Source organism: Camelus dromedarius, chromosome 17 (assembly GCF_036321535.1).
Source record: "Camelus dromedarius isolate mCamDro1 chromosome 17, mCamDro1.pat, whole genome shotgun sequence".
NCBI lineage: Eukaryota > Metazoa > Chordata > Mammalia > Artiodactyla > Camelidae > Camelus > Camelus dromedarius.
In genome coordinates this window covers 29,753,462-29,775,405 of record NC_087452.1, presented here as the reverse complement: position 1 = coordinate 29,775,405, position 21,944 = coordinate 29,753,462, and the positions used below count along the sequence as shown (strand labels likewise).

Below are 21,944 nucleotides of genomic sequence, written 5' to 3'. Positions count from 1 at the left end.
CAAGCTCCTGGGTTTGACATATAATTTGTTTGAGTTTTAACATTACATGAAATTCGGTATGCTGAGGTAGGGTGACACTTCCGAGAGGGAGGGAGGCGGAAGGAGCGTTTTGCTTCCTGCCCTGCCATGACTCCCTCTACTTCACAGTCAGGAGGGAACTTGGAATCTGGGCCAGGTTAGGTTGTGAGGAGGACAGGGAAGTGAGAGCTCTGTTTCATTAGGGTGTCAGATACAACTCTGTGGTTTTACTTCTGAAGTGGAGGATGTAGGGGGAGGCGGCAATGGTAGTTGTTGTCAAAGACTAGGGCGAGAACTGCTTTGGCAGCTTATTAATATAGCTTTATTATTATTACTATTATTTTACTATTTTAAGTAGGTTATTAATGATTAAAAATAAGAAAAATCTCATTTCATTTTCCTTATATCTTCATGTTATACATTATTCAGCTCTTTCCCCTTTTACATTTTTTATTAGCTCCTTTCCTTCTTTTATCTTCCCTTTTGTACATTCTCTTCTATCAGATCTGTCATTCATTCTGTTCTCATTTTCATTCATTCATCAAGTACTGATTGCATGTCTGTTATATGCCAGGTACTGGGCTTGTTGCTGGTGAAATGGAGGTAACTCAGATATCATCCATCATCACGATACCTGTGGCATATAGTGTACTATATGATTAAGAATTGTGATAATTATTTGAAGAAAAATTAGATATGTAGACTGTAACAAGATCTAGAGGAGAGATAAGGGACAGGGAAGGCTTTTCTGAGTAGGACTAGTTCGAGGGTTCCCTGGGAGCATCCTGGGAAGTGGAACAGCATGTGCAATGGCCCTGAGGCAAGAGAGTACTTGATACACTTGAGGAATTTAAAGAAGACCAACTGAGCTGAAATGTAACAATTAGGCTAGAAGATATTGGGAGATGTAGCTGTAGTGGGGCTGAGTGTTTCAGGACCTTGGGAATCAGGTTAAGGATTCTGGATTTTATGTTCAGAATATCGGAAAATCATTGAAGAATTTTAAGAAGGACATTTTAAGATTTTAAGAATGACATGATCAGACTTGCATTTTAAAAGAAGACCCCTCTACTGCTATGCGGTTAATAGAATGTAATGAAGGTAAGAAAAATAGTAAAGACTCCTACAGCATTTCAGGGGATTTGCCTCTTGAACCAAGGCAGTGGCAGTGAGCACAAAGAGAAGGGATGCACTTGTGGCATGCTTCAGAAGTAAGATCCCCAAGACTTAGTAACGGGTTCACTGTGTGAGAGGACGGAGGTTGAGCTGTCAAGGATCATTCTCAGATTTATGACATGAATACCTGGGTAGATAGTGGTGCCATTTCCTAGGACAGGAGACAATGAAAGAGCAGGTTTGGGACTGGACATGGCCAGAATTGTTTTGTAGACATTTTAAGGTGAAAATGACTCCGAAGCATAGATGTAAGGTAGGTAGTTTAATACGTGAGTCTGGAATCCTAAAGATATTACCACCCTCAATATATTTGGGGGTATCCTTGGACTGCTTATCTGCATGGATCTTATTCCCTGGGAGGCTTGGATAGAGTTAAAGCCTTTCCTGTGATTGCATTTTCTAGTAGATGTGGAAATGTTTCTTTGAGGTTCTTATGAAACTCAAAATCTTGTGCAAAGATGGCTAATTCACCCCTAACAGATGCTAAAGATTTCCAAAATGGTAGCTTGCTTTGTAGTCCACATCTGTAACTGATTGGACAGCCTGGCTTTCCAATTTGGTGTAGGCTACAAACAGAAACAAATGCATAGTGTTGGCATTATTCACCCCTTAAATACTTAAAGGTATTATTGACCACTTTGACAACCATCAGATATCAAGTAACTAAATGATCTTGTGTTGAAGATAACATGGCTAAAGCTTTCAGTCAAATTGCTGCTAGCATCTATGGGCAGGGAAGCAAACTCAAGAATCAGTAATCTCTTCATTCTTTTATTGTAGAGTAAAATTAAGTATGTGTAGGGAAAGACCATTTGCTTTTTTGAAGAACTATGCATTGAGAGTACCCTGAAGAATATGTTCAGGCATATCAAATTTGCCTTGAAAATTGAAAAAAAAATCTTTAGTGAATTGTCAAATGAGGTTCCTTTGCGAAGGCCATTCTTAGAGTTCCTATGCATGGCATCCTGCAGTGCGATTTGTGGAAGTCGTTTCCTTATCCCTTTGGGGTTGGTGGTGATGAGAAGGCCTCTGCTTTGGTGGGAGTTACAAGTTGGTGCCCTCAACATGGTGTAGAATTCAAATCCTAGCAATTTCCAAGCTGTAGGATGCTACAGTCTTTATGGCTCTGTTGCTTGTTTTTGCTAATGGCAGACTCCAATAATGGTCTCAGGACCAAGAGTAGACTTGGTAGCATCAATGCAAAAAGCTAGCTCTAAGATTTTCTTCCTCTCCTTAAAGTTAATTGACTCTTTCTGAACTTGCACCCAGAATCTTGAGAGAAAAGTGTTTATTTAGCATTGGGGGTGCATTTTCTCACACTGCTCCCTTTTGCCATGGAGTTCTTAGTTTTTCTGATAAGAATTACCATGAAAACATTTGTAAGGAATAAGAGTTTGCATCTTGTGTGCGTGCGTGTGTGTGTGTTTCTATAGTTTCTTCTAAAACTTCAGGTTTCAAAACTACTATTTCATAAAACTACCCATGAGTCTTAAAATGCAGAAGCCATTATCTGCTTACTCTCTGGCAGAATCCCCTTGACGTCTGCTGCTCTGTTTCAGGAATTCCGACAAGGGCGTGGAGGTAGCTTTCCTTGGCACTCGCACAGGCCTCTCAAGAATCAACCTGTTTGTTGGGGCTGAGCAGCTCACCAATCAGTAAGTAGGTGTGCTTCTTCTTGGGGGCTCAGGGAGCTCCTGAGATGGGACATTGAAAAGGAAGCATGTATCATTTCTTGATTCCACCCTCAGCAGAAACAAAATTCAGGCCACCCCAAGCCTGTTGAAATTCTTCCTCTCTCTTCTACCTTGGGGACCCCAGTGTGTGTGTGTGTGTGTGTGTGTGTGTGTGTGTGTGTGTGTGTGTTCACCTGCCCGTTGCTGGCCCTTCCACAACTCTGTGTTCTTTGCCCTTGTTGGCTTCTGTCCACTGTCCTGGAGTCCTCTCCTGCCCTGGGGAGTCATTTCAGGTCTCTGGAAATGGTGTGGCTACTAGGGGAGCAGCCAGAGGGAGAACTCACTCATCTCCTAACAAATGGCTGGGGGCATTCAGCTGTCCTGCAGTTCTGCTGATGAACTCCTGCCTGTCCACAAATCAGTGTTTCAAGCATGGTGTTTATTTGTTTAAGTTTGAGTAAACCTCTGTGCCTCAGTACAGAGCCTGAAGGCCTGCAGAGCCCTACACCCAGGATCAGGCATTCTGGTGGCCCTTGGGTTTGATACTGTTTCCTTGTGTTTCCAAAGAGATTCAGATGGACAGTGGGCTCAGTCACTGAGGTCAGTACCCAGATGCCCTTCAGACCACTGCTCAGCCCCTGAGTCTTCAGAGAGCCACAGGGTTTTAATTCTTCAAATTGGTGTTTGACAAGAGCTGTTGTGAGCTTGGGAAGTCTTTCCTGAACCCATTAATAAGTTTTCTCAATTGCTTTTCTCTGAAGAAGGAGGCATTATTAGGGCAGGGATGAATGGAGTCTGAAATTCAGAGGGTTTGCAAAGTGTATGTGTGTGTGTGATTCTAGAGGTTACTATGGAACCTCCCAAACCCTGAACTTCAGAGTACCAGGGGGCAGTAACCAAGCCACAGGGTGGCCATCAATTTGACAAGGTTTGGCCCATCAAGGGCCTGATTAAGAGATGCTCCTGTCCCATTAAGCCTTTGCATCCTGAGGCCCTGACACCAACCATATGATCATAGAAGAATTCTTGTAAATGGCAGATTCAGGTTTTTTTGGATGTTTTGTGAACTGGCTTTTAATTCCCATCTGAGAACTCTTTCTTTCTCAACTTCTCTAATGTATCATTTATGAAGTTGACTGTAATTGTGACTTGATTCTTTTCAAGCCCTCTTTAGCCCTTTACCCCCAAATAATTACTCTACCAGAAGGCAACTTTTCTAGGAAAGACTAGAAGTGTCAGGTTACATATCACCGCCCTCTCCTTTTAGGATCTGGAGAGGTAAGGGGATACAGGAATAGACTTTCTAATGCTTAGAGAGGAAGGCTGTTGTATGTTTTGAGATTAAAACAAATCAACAAGAAAACCACTAATAACAACAAAACATGGCACCTTACTAGTCTGATAGCTAGGTGATTGTAAGGGATTTGAAAGACAGCAGGACCACACTCAGGACTTCTGGGATGTGCACCCGGCTCACCTCACTCATTGCATCAGAAAAGCAGGATAATGATATCCCTGGGTAACTGTGAGCATCAGAAAAGTTATGGATGTAAAACTGCTTTTGGAAGCTAAAAATACCTACAACTATGAATTCTAGTCCCTGTGACATTACTGTGACCCAAAGTAAGTACTCATTGGATATCTGAATGGATGAAATAATTCCTGTCTTCAAGAAACTCATCATTGATTCATATAGAGGCACCTTAACTTCTATTATGTTAGAGTCTTATACCTGCCTACCCTCTCCAATGAATGGTCCTTATTGAGACCCAACTATTTGGATATACTTTATTAGCCAGGGCTACACCACTTTTAGAATTTCTATGTTTTTTTTAAAAAGAGAACATACAAGGAAGAGTTCAGAGTGTTGGGAAGAGTTCTGGATGATATAAAGTTCCCATCCTAGAGCTAACTATCCCATCAGCCTTCTACACTGAGGTTCCAGCTTCTATCCCCACTACCTGCTTTTGGAAGTAGATACATTTTAGTTCATGGCCTCTGAAACCCACCACCATCCCCATTATTAACAATATATTTCGTGCTTTCAGTGTGGCCTTTTGAAATACATGTAGCACACACATAGCATCCAGTGATACCAGCTTCCAAAGTACAGTGACTGCTCTCCCCCCAAGTCCTAAGTCTAAGAGATGAGTGCTGCACAGCTCCCATTTGAACCACAGAGAATGAAAGAAACCCCTGAGCTTTAATATCCCATATAGTTGTGGAGCCATTTTCAGTTTAAATAGCCCTTTACGCATAGTGCTGTGTAATTCTGATAGTATCATGATAAGTGTAATATTATTCCCACTTTGTAGATGAATAAGTTGGGCTCAGAGACTCAGTAACTGACCCAAGTAACTCACCCAGGGTCATTCAGCTCTGCCTAAAACCTCAACCAGTCTTACACAACACCGTTAACAGCCCCTAGCATCCAGAAGTAGGCTTTCCTCTTACCCAGAAGGATTTATTTTCCTAAAGGGTATTTTCAGAGATTCTGGAGAACCAGGTCTCTCCTTCCTGTTCTCTTCTGAATCACTACTTGGTAGCTGTCAGGGACTCCCAAGGTTTCCTGGCAACCAGAGCTTCTCACATTAACTAGAGCTAATGGGAATCAAGCACTGTGGCTTCTGTGTGCTGCCCCAAGTGCCAGCATGGTCTGGTCCTGGACAGCAGACACGGAACACTCAGTGTCCTAGACCTGTTGCCTAAATGTGTCCATCAGTGTCAGTGAGAACCACCTCATACCTTCCCACCAAGCTATTATCCCACTACTGTGACTGAAAAGGGTCTTCCTGTAGCACCATTAACTGCTGCATGGGAAGGGAGCCTTCCTCCCTGTGGTTACACCCACCTCCCCGGTGAGTAGGGCTGATGCTGTGACTGTGCCTGTGGCCCAGCATGGAAGGCACAGCTGCTCATCCCACCTGGGGCTGCGCAGCATTGTCTCCTTCACATACCTGTCCAAGTCAGTTTTATGGAGCACCTCATGTCAAAAAAAAAAAAAAAATGAAAAAGCTCACTTTTCAGTATTTATGAAGCCTGATGATCTTAGGATCAAAAAACATTACCGCTGAATACAGCAGGGCCAATCAGGGCTTATCTGTCACATCAAGCCTGAAGCTCCCTAAGGCCAGCTTTTTGAATAGCACAGGGATCTCAGCGCTTTCTCAGTCTTGCTCATAACTCCAAAGTTGGCCTTCTGAATGAGAGCAGAGTGCTTTTGCCAATTAAAAAAAAAAAAGCTTTTAACTTCTGGAGTATCATCCTGTCAGTCAGAGTCAGTAAACAAATGTAGGCAGCAACATCAGGCCATTTTTGATCTACTATGAACAGTTCTAGTGGCACAGAATTTCATAGGGGTGTTAATAGGGCAGAGGTGGCCATATTGATAAAAGAATTTGAAAAAAATAAGAGATGTTATTTAGGAAAGATAGAGCAACTTGTCTGCAATAAGCAAGAAGCTCTAACCTGGATATGAGACTTGATTTATCCTGTGATCAGTGAGCATACATTGAGTGTCTGATGAATGCCAGGCCCGGGGAATGCCAACAAAGTAAGGTCTATGCCCTTAGAGTGGAATTTGGACATGCTAGTGTGAATTACAGGGAGGCATATTTCAGGCTATTTAAGAGCTTTGAGGTGGCCTCCAATGGCATGGGCATCTTTGGAAGAAATCAAGGGATTGCTGGTTGGCCATATCCTAAAACTACAGAATGCTTTCCTGAGCTGGCTGCAAGTTCAAGTAGCTTCCAATAACCAGCTGGTTATAACTTGGCATACACATTTGACCATGCTGAAACAATATAGAATATTTGGTTATTCTCTTCAGGTCTATGTGGTCCAACTCCATGATACAAATTGCTGGCTTGAAAGTGGTGCCATTTCTGGTTCAGCTGGTGGACTTTCCTCTTCATGCACATTATGCCCTGACTGGGCTCCCTTTCTGAAAGATCTCTGCAGAGTTAGACTAGCTAGGTAGTCATTTCCTCCCCAAGGAATAACCATATCAGCAAAGACAAGGCACTTGCATGCTGGAGAGTAAGTGTGACTCTTTGGAGTTAAGTCAAGTGAACACACTCTTGGATCTTCAGTGTGTTTAAGGTTCTGGGGAAGGATACAAAAATTTGAACTGACGCTCCTCTCCTCAAAGATCTTGGGAGGCTTGGAATGGGACATAATGACTATGCAGATAAGGCCAAGGAAAAAGAAGGCTGTGTTTGTGTGAAGATGCTGTGGGACCCTGGTGTGGATTCTGTGGATTCATGTGGTAGGTGGTATTTGAGGCACACCTTGAAATGAGCGTGATTTTGACAGGAAGAGATGGGGAAGAGAGTCCATGCAGCCTTCTGGATAGACAGAGGCATGATGGGCAGTAGGCAGGGAGTCAGGAGATATGAGGGATTTGCAGAGGAGATGGGGCACAGTCCTGTAGGGCTAGAGAGTAGGGAGAGAAGGGAAGAAGAAGCAAAGATTCCCCACGTGGATCCACTGTACTTCCTTTACACTTTTTCTGAAAAGAGTGAGATCTACTTAAGATATTGATCCTTCCAAGGATATGTGTCTATGTGGTTGGATTTTAAGGCAAGACAAAGCTTTCTGACTACCCATGGTCTTCTTATATGATTTCTGGAGGCTTGATTTGCTTGCTTCAGGTGATAAAAGACTATTAGTTCGCTAGATATACTAGGAAAAATCATTTCATCCACTAGGAATCTGACTGCCAGGGCTCTACAAGATATTTCGGGGTTTCATCCACTAGGAATCTGACTGCCAGGGCTCTACAAGATATTTTGGGGTAATCTGGGGTGCACAATGTTACACAGGTCCTTGCTGTACTGAGAAAGGCAAGTGAGGGTTCTAAAATCCAACACTGTTTTTACCCAACAAAAGTCGTTGGGATGCACCCTGCGTCCAGCTTTTCCTTGCTGGGTCGTGTCATACTTTTCTTACTCCTTTCTATATTAAGGGACTTCCTGAAAGCTGGAGATAAGGAGAACATCTTTAATGCAGACCATTTCCCTCTGTGGTACCGAAGAGCTGCGGAGCAGATTCCAGGAAGCTTCGTTTACTCGATACCCTTCAGCACAGGTGGGTGCCTTTGTTGGAGGTGGGGCTCTGTCCATCTCATCCTGCTGGCCTGGGCACTGCGTGCAGAGTATGGTGGAGTGATCTGGGTGCTAAAGGAAGCCAAATTCAACCTTGAGAGCCAATGCTAAACATTGGCCCAGCTCTGAACCAGTGACCTGTTCCATAAATGTAGCAAACCCAAATAAAATGAGGCTTTTGCTTAACCAGACTGTGCAAAGAACATTTCAGGGAGCAAGACTGTCATTTTGTACCACGCGGAATTTGAATACAAATTTCTCAATAGATTTTTTAAATGTTGTCATGGCCCTACTTAGAGAAAATTCAGGCAGCCATGACATCCTCTGTCAGAACTTTCTGGAGGCCTACAATTTCCAATCAGAACGGATTTAAATCAACATGCAAGAGCAAGGACTTAAGACTTCGTGCTCTCCTGACAGGGGGAGCTGCAGTGCCCAATGAGAAACATGTAGCCAATGATTCTTCAAATCCTAAGGTTTTACGTTATTATTTTTAAAAAACTAAGGTCACTTCCCTCCAAAAAATAACTGAACACTGCCTTTATTTCAACCAGTTTTAGAAGCAAGACAAACGAAAGGCTTTTCAGTTGTCCTTGGCTTTTTCTTGTCTCATGCATCTGATATTTTTGGTGCTCATTCTGTGTAAGGCTTCTAACTGTGCATTGTAGAAACGTCAGAGATGAATAAGACATAATTCTATAAACTTGGATTGCTCTGGACAGTTCAGTATATACTTATGTTTTATATTAGGGCCTTTTGTATTAATCTCTTACGAGCATTTCCAAGTCAACCCTAATGGAGGCTCTCCAGTGGTTAGTGTCAGAACTCCTCCCTGAGTCTTGGCACTTGTTCATTTCTGTGAACGAAAACATCTTTAGAAAGAGGGCTCTCAAAATTTGCAGAAGACACGTTGACAAGCGTTGTCTAGTAATTAGTTGAATGGATTTATCAGTAAGAAGGTCCTTCATTAATGAAGACGTTCAAGGGAAGTCCAAATGTTACTGTAGAAACTCTCTTGCTGGGCGGGATTTTAGAGGAGAGTATCAGTTAGGTTCCTTTTAGGACCAAGATTCTCGAAGTCTGTGCTCCTTTGCTGACAGGCCTGTGTGTACTCATGCCCTTGTACATGTATATGTTCTCGAATATAAATTTCCATGTGACCAAGTCTCTTTCTTTATGCTTATCTGTATCATATTTTATTGCTGAAAATATCAACTGAGAGACAGTGGGCTTTCTTATTCTGCTGTAAATCTATCAATAATAATGTCTTTTTTTTATCATGCAATCTCATGGTACTTTCTTTTTCATAGTCTCCTAAAGAGGAAAATAGAACTTAGCTTGCCAGATCTGGACTATAACCATTAAGTTATCCAGAAGGGCTTTCCCCAATACTGGGCAGGGAGAAGGAGCTGGGGGAATAGAAAACACCCCCCACAAAACTGCTCTGTGTGTGTGTGTGTGTGTGTGTGTGTGTGTGTGCTGGTGTGTGATGCTTCCTTGTGTCAGTTTGCTTTGTTATTGTTCACCATTTTTCCCACAAAGAATTATGTCTGGAAAAAAATTCTAATTAATTAAGGCCGTTGTCTAATTGGTTTTTGGCTAATGAGGTTTTCACTGAACTTTCAATGAAATCATATAATGAAAAGGAATTTACCTTGTTCATGATGAAGTTATGGGTGACATAATATCTTATGAGATTTCATGGCCCCTATAGATTTAGGGAAAATGTTAAAAATGACCAAGGACAAGTGTGGTGGAGCTCTCTTTCATCTTTAATCCTGTGTGTTGAATACCTGTACACTGGAAGAGAAGTTGGTTTTTATTATGGCTTAGACTCGGGCCAAAAAAAAATTCTTAAGTGTATTCAAATTCAGATCTGCCTTCTTCCTGCTTCTCAAATTAATTGGATTCCATCCAACTCACATTCACTGAACAATTTTTATGAAGCAGGCACTGGACTAACAATTATTAACTATGGGTGTTAGGAATTTGTGCTCAGCGTCTTTTAATTCATGGATATTAGAACCATTGTTGGTAATAGAAAATATCTTTATACCAATACAATATTGCTACCACATTAATAAGAGTTTGGGGTAAGAATTGCCTTCCAGCTCTATCCCTGTTTAGAATATTTTTGCTCAGAAAAACTGGGCTTGAAATTAGAATTTTATAGATCAGTAAAGTTTTAAACAACAAATCAGAGCTAAAGTTCTCAACTCATTGTAAAATAGTTTCAAAACTTTATCTCAAGCAGCTCTCCGATAGCTGTATTTAGAAAGGCAGTATAAATATGGTAACTGACACAAGTAAACATTGCAATTAGTAACCACAAATTTTTAAAAATGTGATCCCTCCATGGTAGTTAATAATTTTGATGGGAAGAAGCTGGATGTTCCCCAGTGTGGGTGGTCAGAACTCAGTGCATTGATTTCTTTAGCTGAGAGGACTACCATCCAGCACCTGCAGCCTAACAGGGCGGACCAGCTCTGGGTTCTGGGAAGCAAACCCCAGCAGTCTGCAGAACTGGTGACTGCAAACCAATACAGTCACTCTCACAACATAAGCACTGTGTTCATTTTTGTCATTTTTTTTTCTTGTAGGAATAGTCAACAAAAGCAATGTGGTGACGGCGAGTACCTCCATCCAGCTCCTGGATGAACGCAAATCTCCCGTGGTGGCAGGTAAATGATGATGAATTTCAATCGATGAATCAAAGTAAGCATGGTGTCCATTCATGTAGCCAGGCTACTACTTCTGTGTATCAGACTGTTGTTTTTGAAAGGTAAAAACATTAAAAACTACCTCCTCATCAGCTTCGTGTCACCTCCTCCAATCTACGTCTCTGACAACTGGTTGACTTTGATGTGAAAATAGAAATATTTCCCAGGGCTTTCATTCTTAAGTTCTCAGCCAGTAAGAAATTGTTGGTATGTGCAGAAGAGAATTTCTAGACAGTAGGTACCGTGCTCATTTAAAGTAAGCTGCAGATCTCCCACTTCTGTATCATTAGGATAACATGGGCCATACAAGGAAATTGTGGGTTTGTTTTAGGCAAATGCAAGCTGAAATGTGCCTTTCTCTGCAGAGCATGAGATTTTCACTCCCCTAACACCACTGAGGGATTAGAGTTAGATGTATCTCCAGGTACTGGGTTTGCGATCAGAAGAAAGCTAAAATGCTTTATGACTGAGTCTTGAATTGTCAAAGAAACCCTGTCTCTGGCTTTTCCCATCTCTCTCACTCTTGGATGTATCAGTAGATTTTTGTGACTGACTGAGGAGCTTTCATTGGTGGTATTTGGCCTAAAAGTTCAGAAACTGTCACAAGCCCTCCTTTGAGGACAGCTGTTTAGAAAAATTGAGACTAAAAGCATGTCTGGCACATCGTCTATTTCTGATAAATAATTGTCAGAGCCTTTGGTTGATGGATGAGTGAGACCCTCCAAGTGCCATCTTGGTATTGGCTAGATTTACAAAAGGGAATCATTTGGTTTTCAGTTAGCTTCCCTCAATAAATTGTACTGTAGGGTGACTTTGAACATCAACTTCTGTGGCACCATACACAATATTTGTGGAAGGAATTCAAATGGATCAGATTGTTTGAAGCGGTTGTTCTTTGGCTAGGAAATACTGCTTTATTCCCCCACTTTATTTCTGACATAGCCTTTACATCATAATTATATTGGCAGGGATTGAAAGATTTAGGGACAGTTGCCCTGGTTGCCCTGGTTATTCCTGGATTATTGGCAAGGAAGACAGTCTTATATATCTGAGCTGTAGCTCATCTTGACCTAGGTAGATCTGTACCTAATCATCCAGGAGATAAGAACTGAAAATTCAGGACTGCTATCTTCACATTTTGTTCTTAGTGTCTCATGTTCCCTGAGGAAAGTTGAGACAGGATTATTTAACTCAGCAAGATTTATTTTTGCTTAAAGATCAGCTTTACTTACCTCCAAGCTGACCCAGCCAGCTAGTTCTGAAGGCATGTTACCTCCCTGGAGTTGGGGCCACATGCAACAGCTGATGATGACATGGTCTAAACCAAACTATCTGTCCATCTATTTGAAATGTCTTTCTGAAACGTTTTCCTTGGATTTCTCATTCACTCATCATGAGGGATGCTCTGTTTTGGTCCTAAGATCACTGTGCCCATCCCAGCCACATCTGTCCAAGTTTGCAAGCTATGCTCAAATGTTTCCAAATGGCTTGTATTTCATAAATGTCTGTTTGGCTGAGTATGGACAAAACGTGGACTCAGCCTGGGCACTCTGTATCCAGTCTGGAAAAGACCGTGACTTTTCCAAATGGTTACTTATCTACTGTTGAGTTATACAGTTGGCCAGAGACCACAGGCAAGTCATGAGACATGGTTGGCCCACCCTGAATGGGTGGGAGAGTCATTCCCTTGTTACTGAGACTCAGTGTGTATCAGCTGGTGACCATTTTTGGAAGATAATTACAGAGCAGGACAAAGAAACAAGGTTATCCAATGAACTGTATTTAGTTCTTATCTTGTAAATCTGCTGATTTTTAATCTTTTTTAAAGTGGGTTGGGTAGACATAAGATAGAACAGAATTGCTCGATTTTGGTCTTAAAGGCTGCCATGAAGGCAGTGACCTCCAAAGGACCTTTCTGTCTCCAAAAGCAGAGAGGCCTCTTCAGCACTTCCCTCAAATTTCATTGACTCTGACTCACCCATCATGTCACATGTCACTGTGTGATTAGGTTCGGTAACTTTCTTCTGTGTTTTCTCCTCAGATTAAGTAGACATTGTTTACCACTCTAAAATTTAAAAGCCCATTTTAATTGGGGGAGAAACCTTGTTATGGCAGGTGAAGATGAATATGTGAGCAGACTTGTCTCCCACCAGTGTGACTCTAATAGCAGATGGGATGCAGCCCAGTGGCAGTAATTTGGGGCTTCAGTGAAATCCTTGTGTTAAACTGAAATTTATCTGAAAGGAAAAGTGTACAACTTTGCAAATCATTATCAAGAACTACTTTGAAAAGCCTGCCTTCCTCCCAGGTCCGATCTGGCATTCTCATGTTCATTGGCTACATGTGTCTGTTTGGGATAGAAAGAGTTTCCTGTTTTGATTTTTTTTGTGTGTGTATTATTCTCTTCTTTCTTTTTTTCTTGTTTTCTTTTTTAAACAAAAACATTTAGATACTCATCTGTCAATGACATCTTTGAAGAAAGGGCAGTCAAACTGGGCCAGATTCCATTTATATGTCAGCCTCAGCACATAAATGGGCCCCATCCATCTTCTTGGCCTATGACATTGCTTACAGTCCTTCTCTTGAGGAACTTGCCAACTCTCCAGCTGCCACTAGCAAGCTAAATTTTCTTAATTGCTTTCCCACTGCAAATGAAGAAGTGGTAGGACTTTCTCTTTGGCCCACTAAGTCTTTCCAGAGCCCTGGAACCTGCTGTGTGTGTCAGGCCCCCAGTCCATTTTTCTGTTGTTATTGGAAATGCAAAGCTGGGACTGTAAGGTCCACGTAGGTTTGTCACTCACTCCATAAACTTGCTCGGTGTGTGGTCTTGGGTCCCTGAAACTCTGTCTAAAATAAGGTTGGGATTATTATCTCCCTTACCTTATTCTGGGTTAATCTGGGGATAAAAATGAGAAAACAAACAAGAAAATACCTGAATATGAAGAAATATAAAAATGCTAGGATTTGAGGTGGCCCATTTTTATCTTCAAGTTGGCAGCATATTTTTTCATTCATTCGCTCATTTATTCAATAAATATTTCCTGACCTCCTGCTTTTGCTAGCACTCTAGATACAAACTAATAACCAGGCCCTGTGATTGTCTCCACTCACACCCACCAGAGACCTTTGAAATAGCATTTATTTTTAAAGCCATGTCTCCATAGGACAAGTGAATTGAAATGCTGAGCAAATATCTAGAAGCTCCTAAAGGTCCAAGACTTTGTACTTTACCAGTGGAGTCCCTGGAGCACAGTGGACCCTCAATGAAGATTCTGTAAATTGCACTGAACTTGTAGAAACCTGTTTTACCCTTACTTAGTTGTTATTGACTTGAGTTCCATAAATTACCTAGATCATGGTGTTAATTCTCCACTCCACTCTCAATGGAGAGACAGGCCCTACAGACCAATAATCATTGACACTGTTTCCACCATGCTAGGGTGGAAATGACGTGGAGAAGAAAAGGAATGCATGGGGGGAGAAACTCAGCCAAGTAGGAACATATAAATATGCAGAGAACTTCCTCCCTCCTTGGAGTGTTTGTCTGACTCCCTTATTCTCCTTCTAGTCTCTCCCTCTGACAAATATAAAATACTTCATTTTTGATAAGAAGTTCAGATTTCTGAATTTTTAAAGTAACAGATATGATAAATTCTGGATTATTTGCATTTGCTTTAAAATGTAAATTTTAACATATCAAAATGTAAAATCTCTCCTAAAATGTTCTATTTAATTTCTTAAATAAATTTTAAACTCTCTGAAGGCAAGGACTGTCCCAATTACCTTTTTATTCCCAGTGCTAAGTAAGAGCTGATATATGGTAAATATATCAGAAATACTGACTAAATGACTCAAGAGAGATGGGCTTCATTTTTACCTGCTATCTGTAGGTACATATGCTTGCAAAATTTTCTGACCAGACAATGGAGACATAGTACTTGACCAAAACTCTTAAGAGAGGCACTCAGTAGCTAAAAACTCCAGTTTGCACTGTAGTAAAATGATACAGACCCATATAGGTATTTTAAGGAATGGAAAAACTGTTTAGGTGTCCCATCCTAATGGCAACTATGTATGTAGGCCCAGTAGTTGTCTCTCCACCAGCAGATGTCCTTTGTGAGGTCCAAGTACCTAATGTGATGCTTAGAATAGTTAATCTGATCAGCAGCAGAAAGAAATAGATTATAGACATTAGAGGCATTGGTTACAGAAAAAATTATTTTTAACAGATTTAATGAGATATGATTTATATACCAAAAGTTCACCTGTTTTAAGTGTAAAATTCAGTATTTCTAGTAAAGTTTGGGGAGGGGGTTTGGATCTGCCAGTCTGCAAGAAATACAGACTACAGTGGGGGAAATTTCAAAATGTGGGTGATGTGGTCTCAACTGGATAATTCTAGGCAGTGTAATGAAGGGGGATGCTTGATGTTAGGACAGATAATCCCATTTTAACCAACTGATTAATAAAGAGATTGCTTAACATCATCGACCATTAGCTATTGTCAGGTACAGGCTATTTAAACTGTTTACTGTGTACTATTTAATATAGAGCCTTCTTTAGAATTGGGCAGATAATGTTGGCAAAATGTTACAGGCAAATATATAGCTTATCAACATTCCTTTGGTGGGATTTCGTATATTTGGTATATGTGAATTGACTAGTATTCAGGAATTATGTGTCAGGTCTACATGGATAGACCTCTAGTTTGTTAGATATGAACAAAGGGAGTGTTTTATCATAGCAGAAATTAATACTTACTGATTAGGCTAGTTGGTCTCAACCAGGGGCAGTTTTGCCCCTCCGGAGACATTTGACAACGTCCAGAAACATTTTCAATGGTCACAATTGGTTAAGAGGGGTGGTACTGGCATCCAGTAGGTAGAGGTCAGGAGTGCCAGTAAACATCAAGGCATAGGACAGTCCCCACAACCACAAAGAATTATCTGGTCCGAAATGTCAATAGGGGTGAGATAGAGAAATGCTGGATTAAACTGACAGGCAAACTTCAACTCTTGGTGCTTTCAAATTCAGTGTTTTCCCTTATAGGCTCATTTACAAAAAGATCCTGTTTCATTTCTTAATTTTTTAATTAAATAATTCAATAGCTATCTAGCACCTGCAGTGTACCTAGTGCTGGAGATACAGCTGAGAACAAGCACCCAGTAGGCCACTGTGGATTGCATGGGGGGTTGACGGTTGATAAAATGAGAGGGCACTATCGGCATCCCAGGACCAGAGGCAGAGATGGCAGCTGCCCAGGGAAGAAACATTCAGTCCAGTTTGCTGTCAGTGGAGAGCCTCCATTTGTGTGAGAGGTACAGACAACAGACATGTGTTGTATGAATGGGAGGAAGAAAGGAAGGAAGAAGAAGGGAGGGAGGGAGGAAGAGGAGAGGGAATTTCCGGTAGTGGTTAATGCTCTGTAGAAAATAAAGTGTGGTTGGCAGTGGCAAAGGCAGGGAAGAATGCTCATGTTCATACTTGTACGTGGCAGAGACAATGCTTTTCCAGACTGGGGAGAAGGATGGGGCTCAGAGAAGGCTTCCCTGAGGAGGTGAAACAAGCAGAGAGTGGAATGATGAAATACAGCCATTATGCAAAGATCTTTGGGGAAAGTATTCTGGGCAGAAGAAATGAACTTATCCAGGAATCTTGGATGAGATCCCTCATACATGTTGTGTCTCAATGGGTACTCTGAGACACAAATGAGTCTCTCAGGTTTGGGCGGTATTTACTAAGATCTAAAAACAGAACTGATGGGCAGATGCCCTCGGGGGAGGTGAGGAACCCAAGGCAAGTCTTTGCTCTAAATGTGGGGCTTTTTATGTGTTGGCATTTGTCTTTTTCTTTTAAGCTGTCTAATGGGTGCAATGCAAGGGCAAAACGAGGCCTAAGTCGATAGGAATGACAACAGCAAACTTCACAGAAATAGATTAATGATGTAGCTACCGATTATGCTGTATTTCAAATCTGCAACAGAATCTGAGTTAAAGCTGACCACATAGAACAGCTGCTGTGCATACCATGGTAGCCAGTGACAAGGCACACTGAGGATCATTGCTCCAGGAATAAAAATAGCCTAGAGTTTTGAGAAACTGGATCCATGCTAACTCTCAGGACACTCACTCCCACAAGCCACTAATGTTGGACATTGCAGATAAATGTAATCATACGACACGTAGTCTTTTGTTATCAGCTTCTTTCACTGACCTTAATGTTTTCAAGGTTCATTTACGTTGTAGCAAGTATCAGTACTCCATTTTATTAAATTTCCAAGTGACATTCCACAGTATGTAATATACAATATTTTGTTTTCCACTTATCAATTAATGGACATTTAGGGTTTTCCCACTTTTTAACTGTTATTAACAATGTTGGTAAGAACATTCACATACAAGTTTTTGTGTGGCTATGTTTTAATTTCTCTTGGGTAGAAATTAGAATAGAATTTTGGGGTCACATGGTAACTGTAGGTTTGATATTTTGAAGAACTGCCAACCTGTTTTCCAAACTGGCAGCACCATGTTTACAATCCCACCAGCAACGTATGAGGCTTCTAATTTTTCCACATCCTTACCAACACTTACTATTGTGTCTTTTTTTTTTTTTTTTAGCCATCCTAGTGGGCATGCAGTGATTTACATTTCCCTAATAACTAACTACGCTGAGCATCTTCTCATGTGCTTGTCAGCTACTTGCCTATCTTCCTCAGGGAAATGTCTGTTCAGATCCTTTGCCTATATTTAAATTAGGTTATTTGCCTTTTTATTATTGAAATATGAATTCTTTATATGTTCTGGATATAAATACTTTGTCAGATATCTCTCAGCTGTTTTTGTTAATAAGTTTTTATTGAATTATAGCTGTGCCCATGTTATCTATAGATACCTTCCTGTGAAAATAGCAGAGCTGAGTAGTTGTATAGAGACCTATTGGACTAAAATGCCAAAAATATTTACTACCTAGTCCTTTACAGAAAAAGTTTGCCAACTCCTGCTTTAGATGAAAATATATCACAGGCCATTAAACACACACACACACACACACACACACCCCTGAAACACAATTTGTTCACTCACTTATTTCACCATCTTTTTATCTTTTAAAAAATGAAGGGGATATTTAAATTAGGGACTGTGTAAGTAGATGTTGAAGACAGAACTTCCTGTATCAGAAAGTGTCCATCAGTTGTGCCTAATATTTTTGTATATGTGGTTACACAGATTCCCAGTCAAAGATCCTGGGTTTTCTAAAAATACATGCTCTCATTATCAGTGAAGACAGTAATTTACTTAATCTTCTCTCCAGTTTATAAACCTCTGAACAGTGTAATCAGCATAATGCTTGGTAGAACATTGGAAATGCCCACATGCTTTGGTGGAAAATAGTTTCTGGGATTTTTTTCCCGTACATGGCTCATGAGAGATTTGGGGATTTATTTAGCCGCCTTTATCCAGGCAAATCTCCTAGTGACCTTGGTAGGATTTTGATCTCGGTTAAGACTAGAATATATATTTCTCAGACTAAGTGAAGGGCCTGAGAGGATAAGTGAGCTGCCGAGCATTTCCCCTCTCTGGGAAGAGAGTGCATGAGCAGAGGCTGCAGCAGGAGCATAAGCACTTTGACGGTCAGTCTATGGACTCTTGCTCATGGAGAATGCTTTCACCAGTCTGGTGGGAAAGGAACAGTCCTGATCAAAGCCTTTTTATTCCCATGGCCTCCCACAGTTTGTGCTCACCAAGGGCTCCTGCCTTCTGTTCTGGTGAAAGATCTTCATGAGGTCAGGATCAGTGTCTGAATATTGTTCCTACTTCAAGGCCAAATTATATGTGACCAGGCTCATGGGGATAAGAGTGTACAATTGTCTTGAAACATAAAAAGAAAGTTCAGAATGAAGACATAGTCCATGGTTATTTTATATGCTTTTACTTCACTAGCCGCCTTCTACCAACTTCCAGATTTTTGCTGTTTTAGTCAGGTTTTTTAAGCCAAAATTATTTTTGTTATTAAGTTATTTGTGTTATTTTTCACTTTTTTATGCTCTTCTTACTTCCTCTCTTTGATACTTTCTGGAACCCATTCCAATCAGGTTTCATCCACAGTGAATCATTTCTCATCAAGGCTACCTGTAGCTTCCATATTACCAAGTCCAATATTGAACTTCATATGTTCATTTTTCTTGGTCTTTCAGCAACACTTGACCATGTTGATCATATTCTCCTTGAAGTACCTCTTTACTTGGTTCTTTGCTGACTGCACTGCCCACCCTCCTAGGTCTCCTTTGCTGATTTTGTTCATCTCTTGATTGTACATGTTGGAGGGCCCCAGGGTTCCTATCCATTCTCAAGACTTTAAACGCCATATATAAGCTGGTGATTCCCAAGCCAGACTGCTCTTCCTTGACTCTCCCTTGCTACTCAGTCTCTACTCCTCCTTAAATAGGCCCATCAAGTGCTATTGATTCCAGACTGAAGTCATTCTTAGTTATCTGGTTATTCAGTTGAAAAAGTTTGGAGTCATTCTTTTTTTAAAAACATTTGTGATGGATAATATTGAATATACCCCAAAGTAGATAGAAACATAAGAAACCCCATGGATCCTTCATTTACTCCTAGTAGCTATTCACAACCCATGGCCATTGTGCCCTTCAACCGCCCTAATCCACGTCCATCCCATCCATATTATTTTAAATCAGATATTAATCATTCAATAATTTCATCCATCAATATTTCAGGATACATCTTTAAAGAATAAAGACTTCTTGTATTTTAATATAACAATACCATTACTGCACCTAAAAACAATTCTTAGTTATATATTACCTGGGCAGTGCTTTTTTATTTTCTTATTGTTTGTTTGAATCAGGATCTTGAAGTCATTCTTGACTCTTCTCTTTTTCTTCTACCCATAACCAATCTATCTATAAATCTTGTTGGTTCTTTCTTCGAATTATGTACAAAACCTGACCACTTCTCAGCATCCCCACTACACCTCACTGGGCCAGTCCACACTCATCTGTCCCCTGGATTGTTGCAGTGGTTCCCTTGCCGTCTTCCATCTACCTCTGGCCCCCTCCATCTATTCTTCATAGGAGCCACAGCAATCATGTTAAAAGATAAGTAATATTATGTCACTCCTCTTTTCAAAACCCTTTATTGGCTTCACAATTTACTCAGAGTTAAAAGCCCCAGCTCTCCCAGTGGCCTGGGTATTAGTTATCTGTTGCTATACAACAAATTGTGACAAAACTTAGCAGCTTAAAACTACAAACATGCATTATCTTACAGTTTCTGGGAGTCTGGAATGGGTGAAGCTTCCTACTGGAGCTGTATGCTTCTGTGCCTCATAAACTCTGAACTTAGCCATAGGATGTGATTTTGCCAACAGAGCTTGTGTGGGTATAAGGTACACCAAATCCAACCAGAAACTTTAAAAAGTGTATTGGGACATGTTGTAAAATAGGTATTTCATGCTTCTGTATCTTGAGGGCAATGTTGCCTTTATTTATTTTTTCCTTTTTTTAAATTATCTTTTAGGAAGCTCCAAGTCAGATTTCTTTCTTAATTTTAGTCATCATTAGAATATAAGGGTTTTGCCAGTAAACAGGGTAAATGGCTTCTGCTTGAGTGTCCCTTATTGTTGACTTTAGAGTACTCCTTGAAGACTAAGATGGATACAACCCCCAGACAAATATCCAGCGTCTAGATGTCTTGTGTTTACTGTGGTATTGCAGGGTTGGTAAGGGAAGCCACCTCCTGCTGCCTGATCATCTGACTACTTAACCCAGATAAGCCAAAGCAGTCTGTAGTTTTCATTCCTGACAAGAAACAGTAGATAAAAACTATAGCCCTGGACTGTACCTATCATCTTCCCTTTCTTTTATCATCCTATTATGCCCTATGTTGTTGACATTCTTCATCCTTAATGGATAAAGACCTCAAGGTCTTAATGGCAGGTTTTGTGGGAATCAAATGTCCTCAGATATCCTACATAAAGGGGAGAATTGTTTCCCTCTGCTTTTTGAAGCTCACTGTCTCGGAGGAAGGAATACCAGCATGAGGATGGGTAGTGTAGACTGGTACTCTCTTCCTTTACATCCCACTCATCTGCTTGAAGGTCACATTTCTGCTTGAATTGTGGACACTCTTCCTGGAGACTTGAATATCAATGACCAGGATGCCTGATTTCTAGGATCCTCATAACTTTTTCTTCCTCTGTGTACTCATGACTATTTTAGTGAGAAACACTACTTATTAGCCAACATCTAATTTTACCATTTTCTCAAATAGCTGTTAGAGAGTGTGGCTGAGTTTCTTCCTCTCCCATTCTAGAACATTTTTTTTCAGCCCACCAGAGTCATGGTGATAAAAGGACCCCCACTTTCCCATTTTGCTTTGGCTTCCTCAGCTGGCTTCTTGGGTGTTGGTGGAACCAGAGCTCTAGTAGTGACACACTGGTTGGTGGTTGGGTTCCTTTTTTCTGCCATGTTTTAAGGTAAGTGCTGTCAGTGCCAGGAAAGGATCCCAACTTCCAATTCTTCAAACCTGTCACATCCTGATAAGTACCCAGGTTTTGACCTTGGAATGACTTGGATTCAAATTCCTTCTCCACTACTTATTAGTGATGTGACCTTGAACAAATGAATCAAACCCAATGATTATGTATCTTCATCTGTCATGTGGCAGTAAAATGCCCACATGTTTTGGTTAATTTGAGGTTTAGAGAAAATGAAAATATTACACTTGGAAAACAACTGGCACAAAACTGGGTGCTAAATAAAAGTTGATGGTGGTATTATAATTGTTGCTATGCAATGAATTAATATAATAATGCCATAGTCTTAATATTGTGGTTCACAAGAATAAATGAAGAATGACAAGGGTTCATTGTTATTATCCATGGTAACCCCATGTTCCTGCAACTGCATTTGTCAGGCCTGCAAATAATTATCTGTGTGACTATGGAAAATTTTCTCTCCTTTTCCATGCTTCTATTTCCCATTTGCAAAATGTGAACATTGTCCTATATCAGGGTAGCAAATAGATTTAGTTTCAGAAGTCAACTTCAGGTGATTAGGAGTGGGTAGCTAGAAAACAGATTTAAAAGGTTTCTGAAGCCTTGGCTGGGCTCAGTATGGAAGTTTGCCATGATCTGTTAGTAATGTCTGAAATGGGTAGGGAGACTGGTCACAGCTATTCAAAATTTGCCAGGCCTAGACTAAATGTTCTCCAAGGACCTTCCCAGCTCCA

At 40.7% G+C, this 21,944-nt stretch overlaps 1 protein-coding gene across 1 annotated transcript in view; it reads left to right on the top strand.

The window, feature by feature from the left end:
• CACNA2D3 (calcium voltage-gated channel auxiliary subunit alpha2delta 3) overlaps positions 1–21,944 on the top strand; it is a 776,511-nt gene that overhangs the window by 623,304 nt on the left and 131,263 nt on the right. The window contains exons 25-27 of the mRNA XM_064496418.1: positions 2,754–2,849; positions 7,834–7,955; positions 10,573–10,653. Coding sequence (XP_064352488.1) covers positions 2,754–2,849; positions 7,834–7,955; positions 10,573–10,653 — 299 coding nt within the window. The remainder of the gene's footprint in view (positions 1–2,753; positions 2,850–7,833; positions 7,956–10,572; positions 10,654–21,944) is intronic.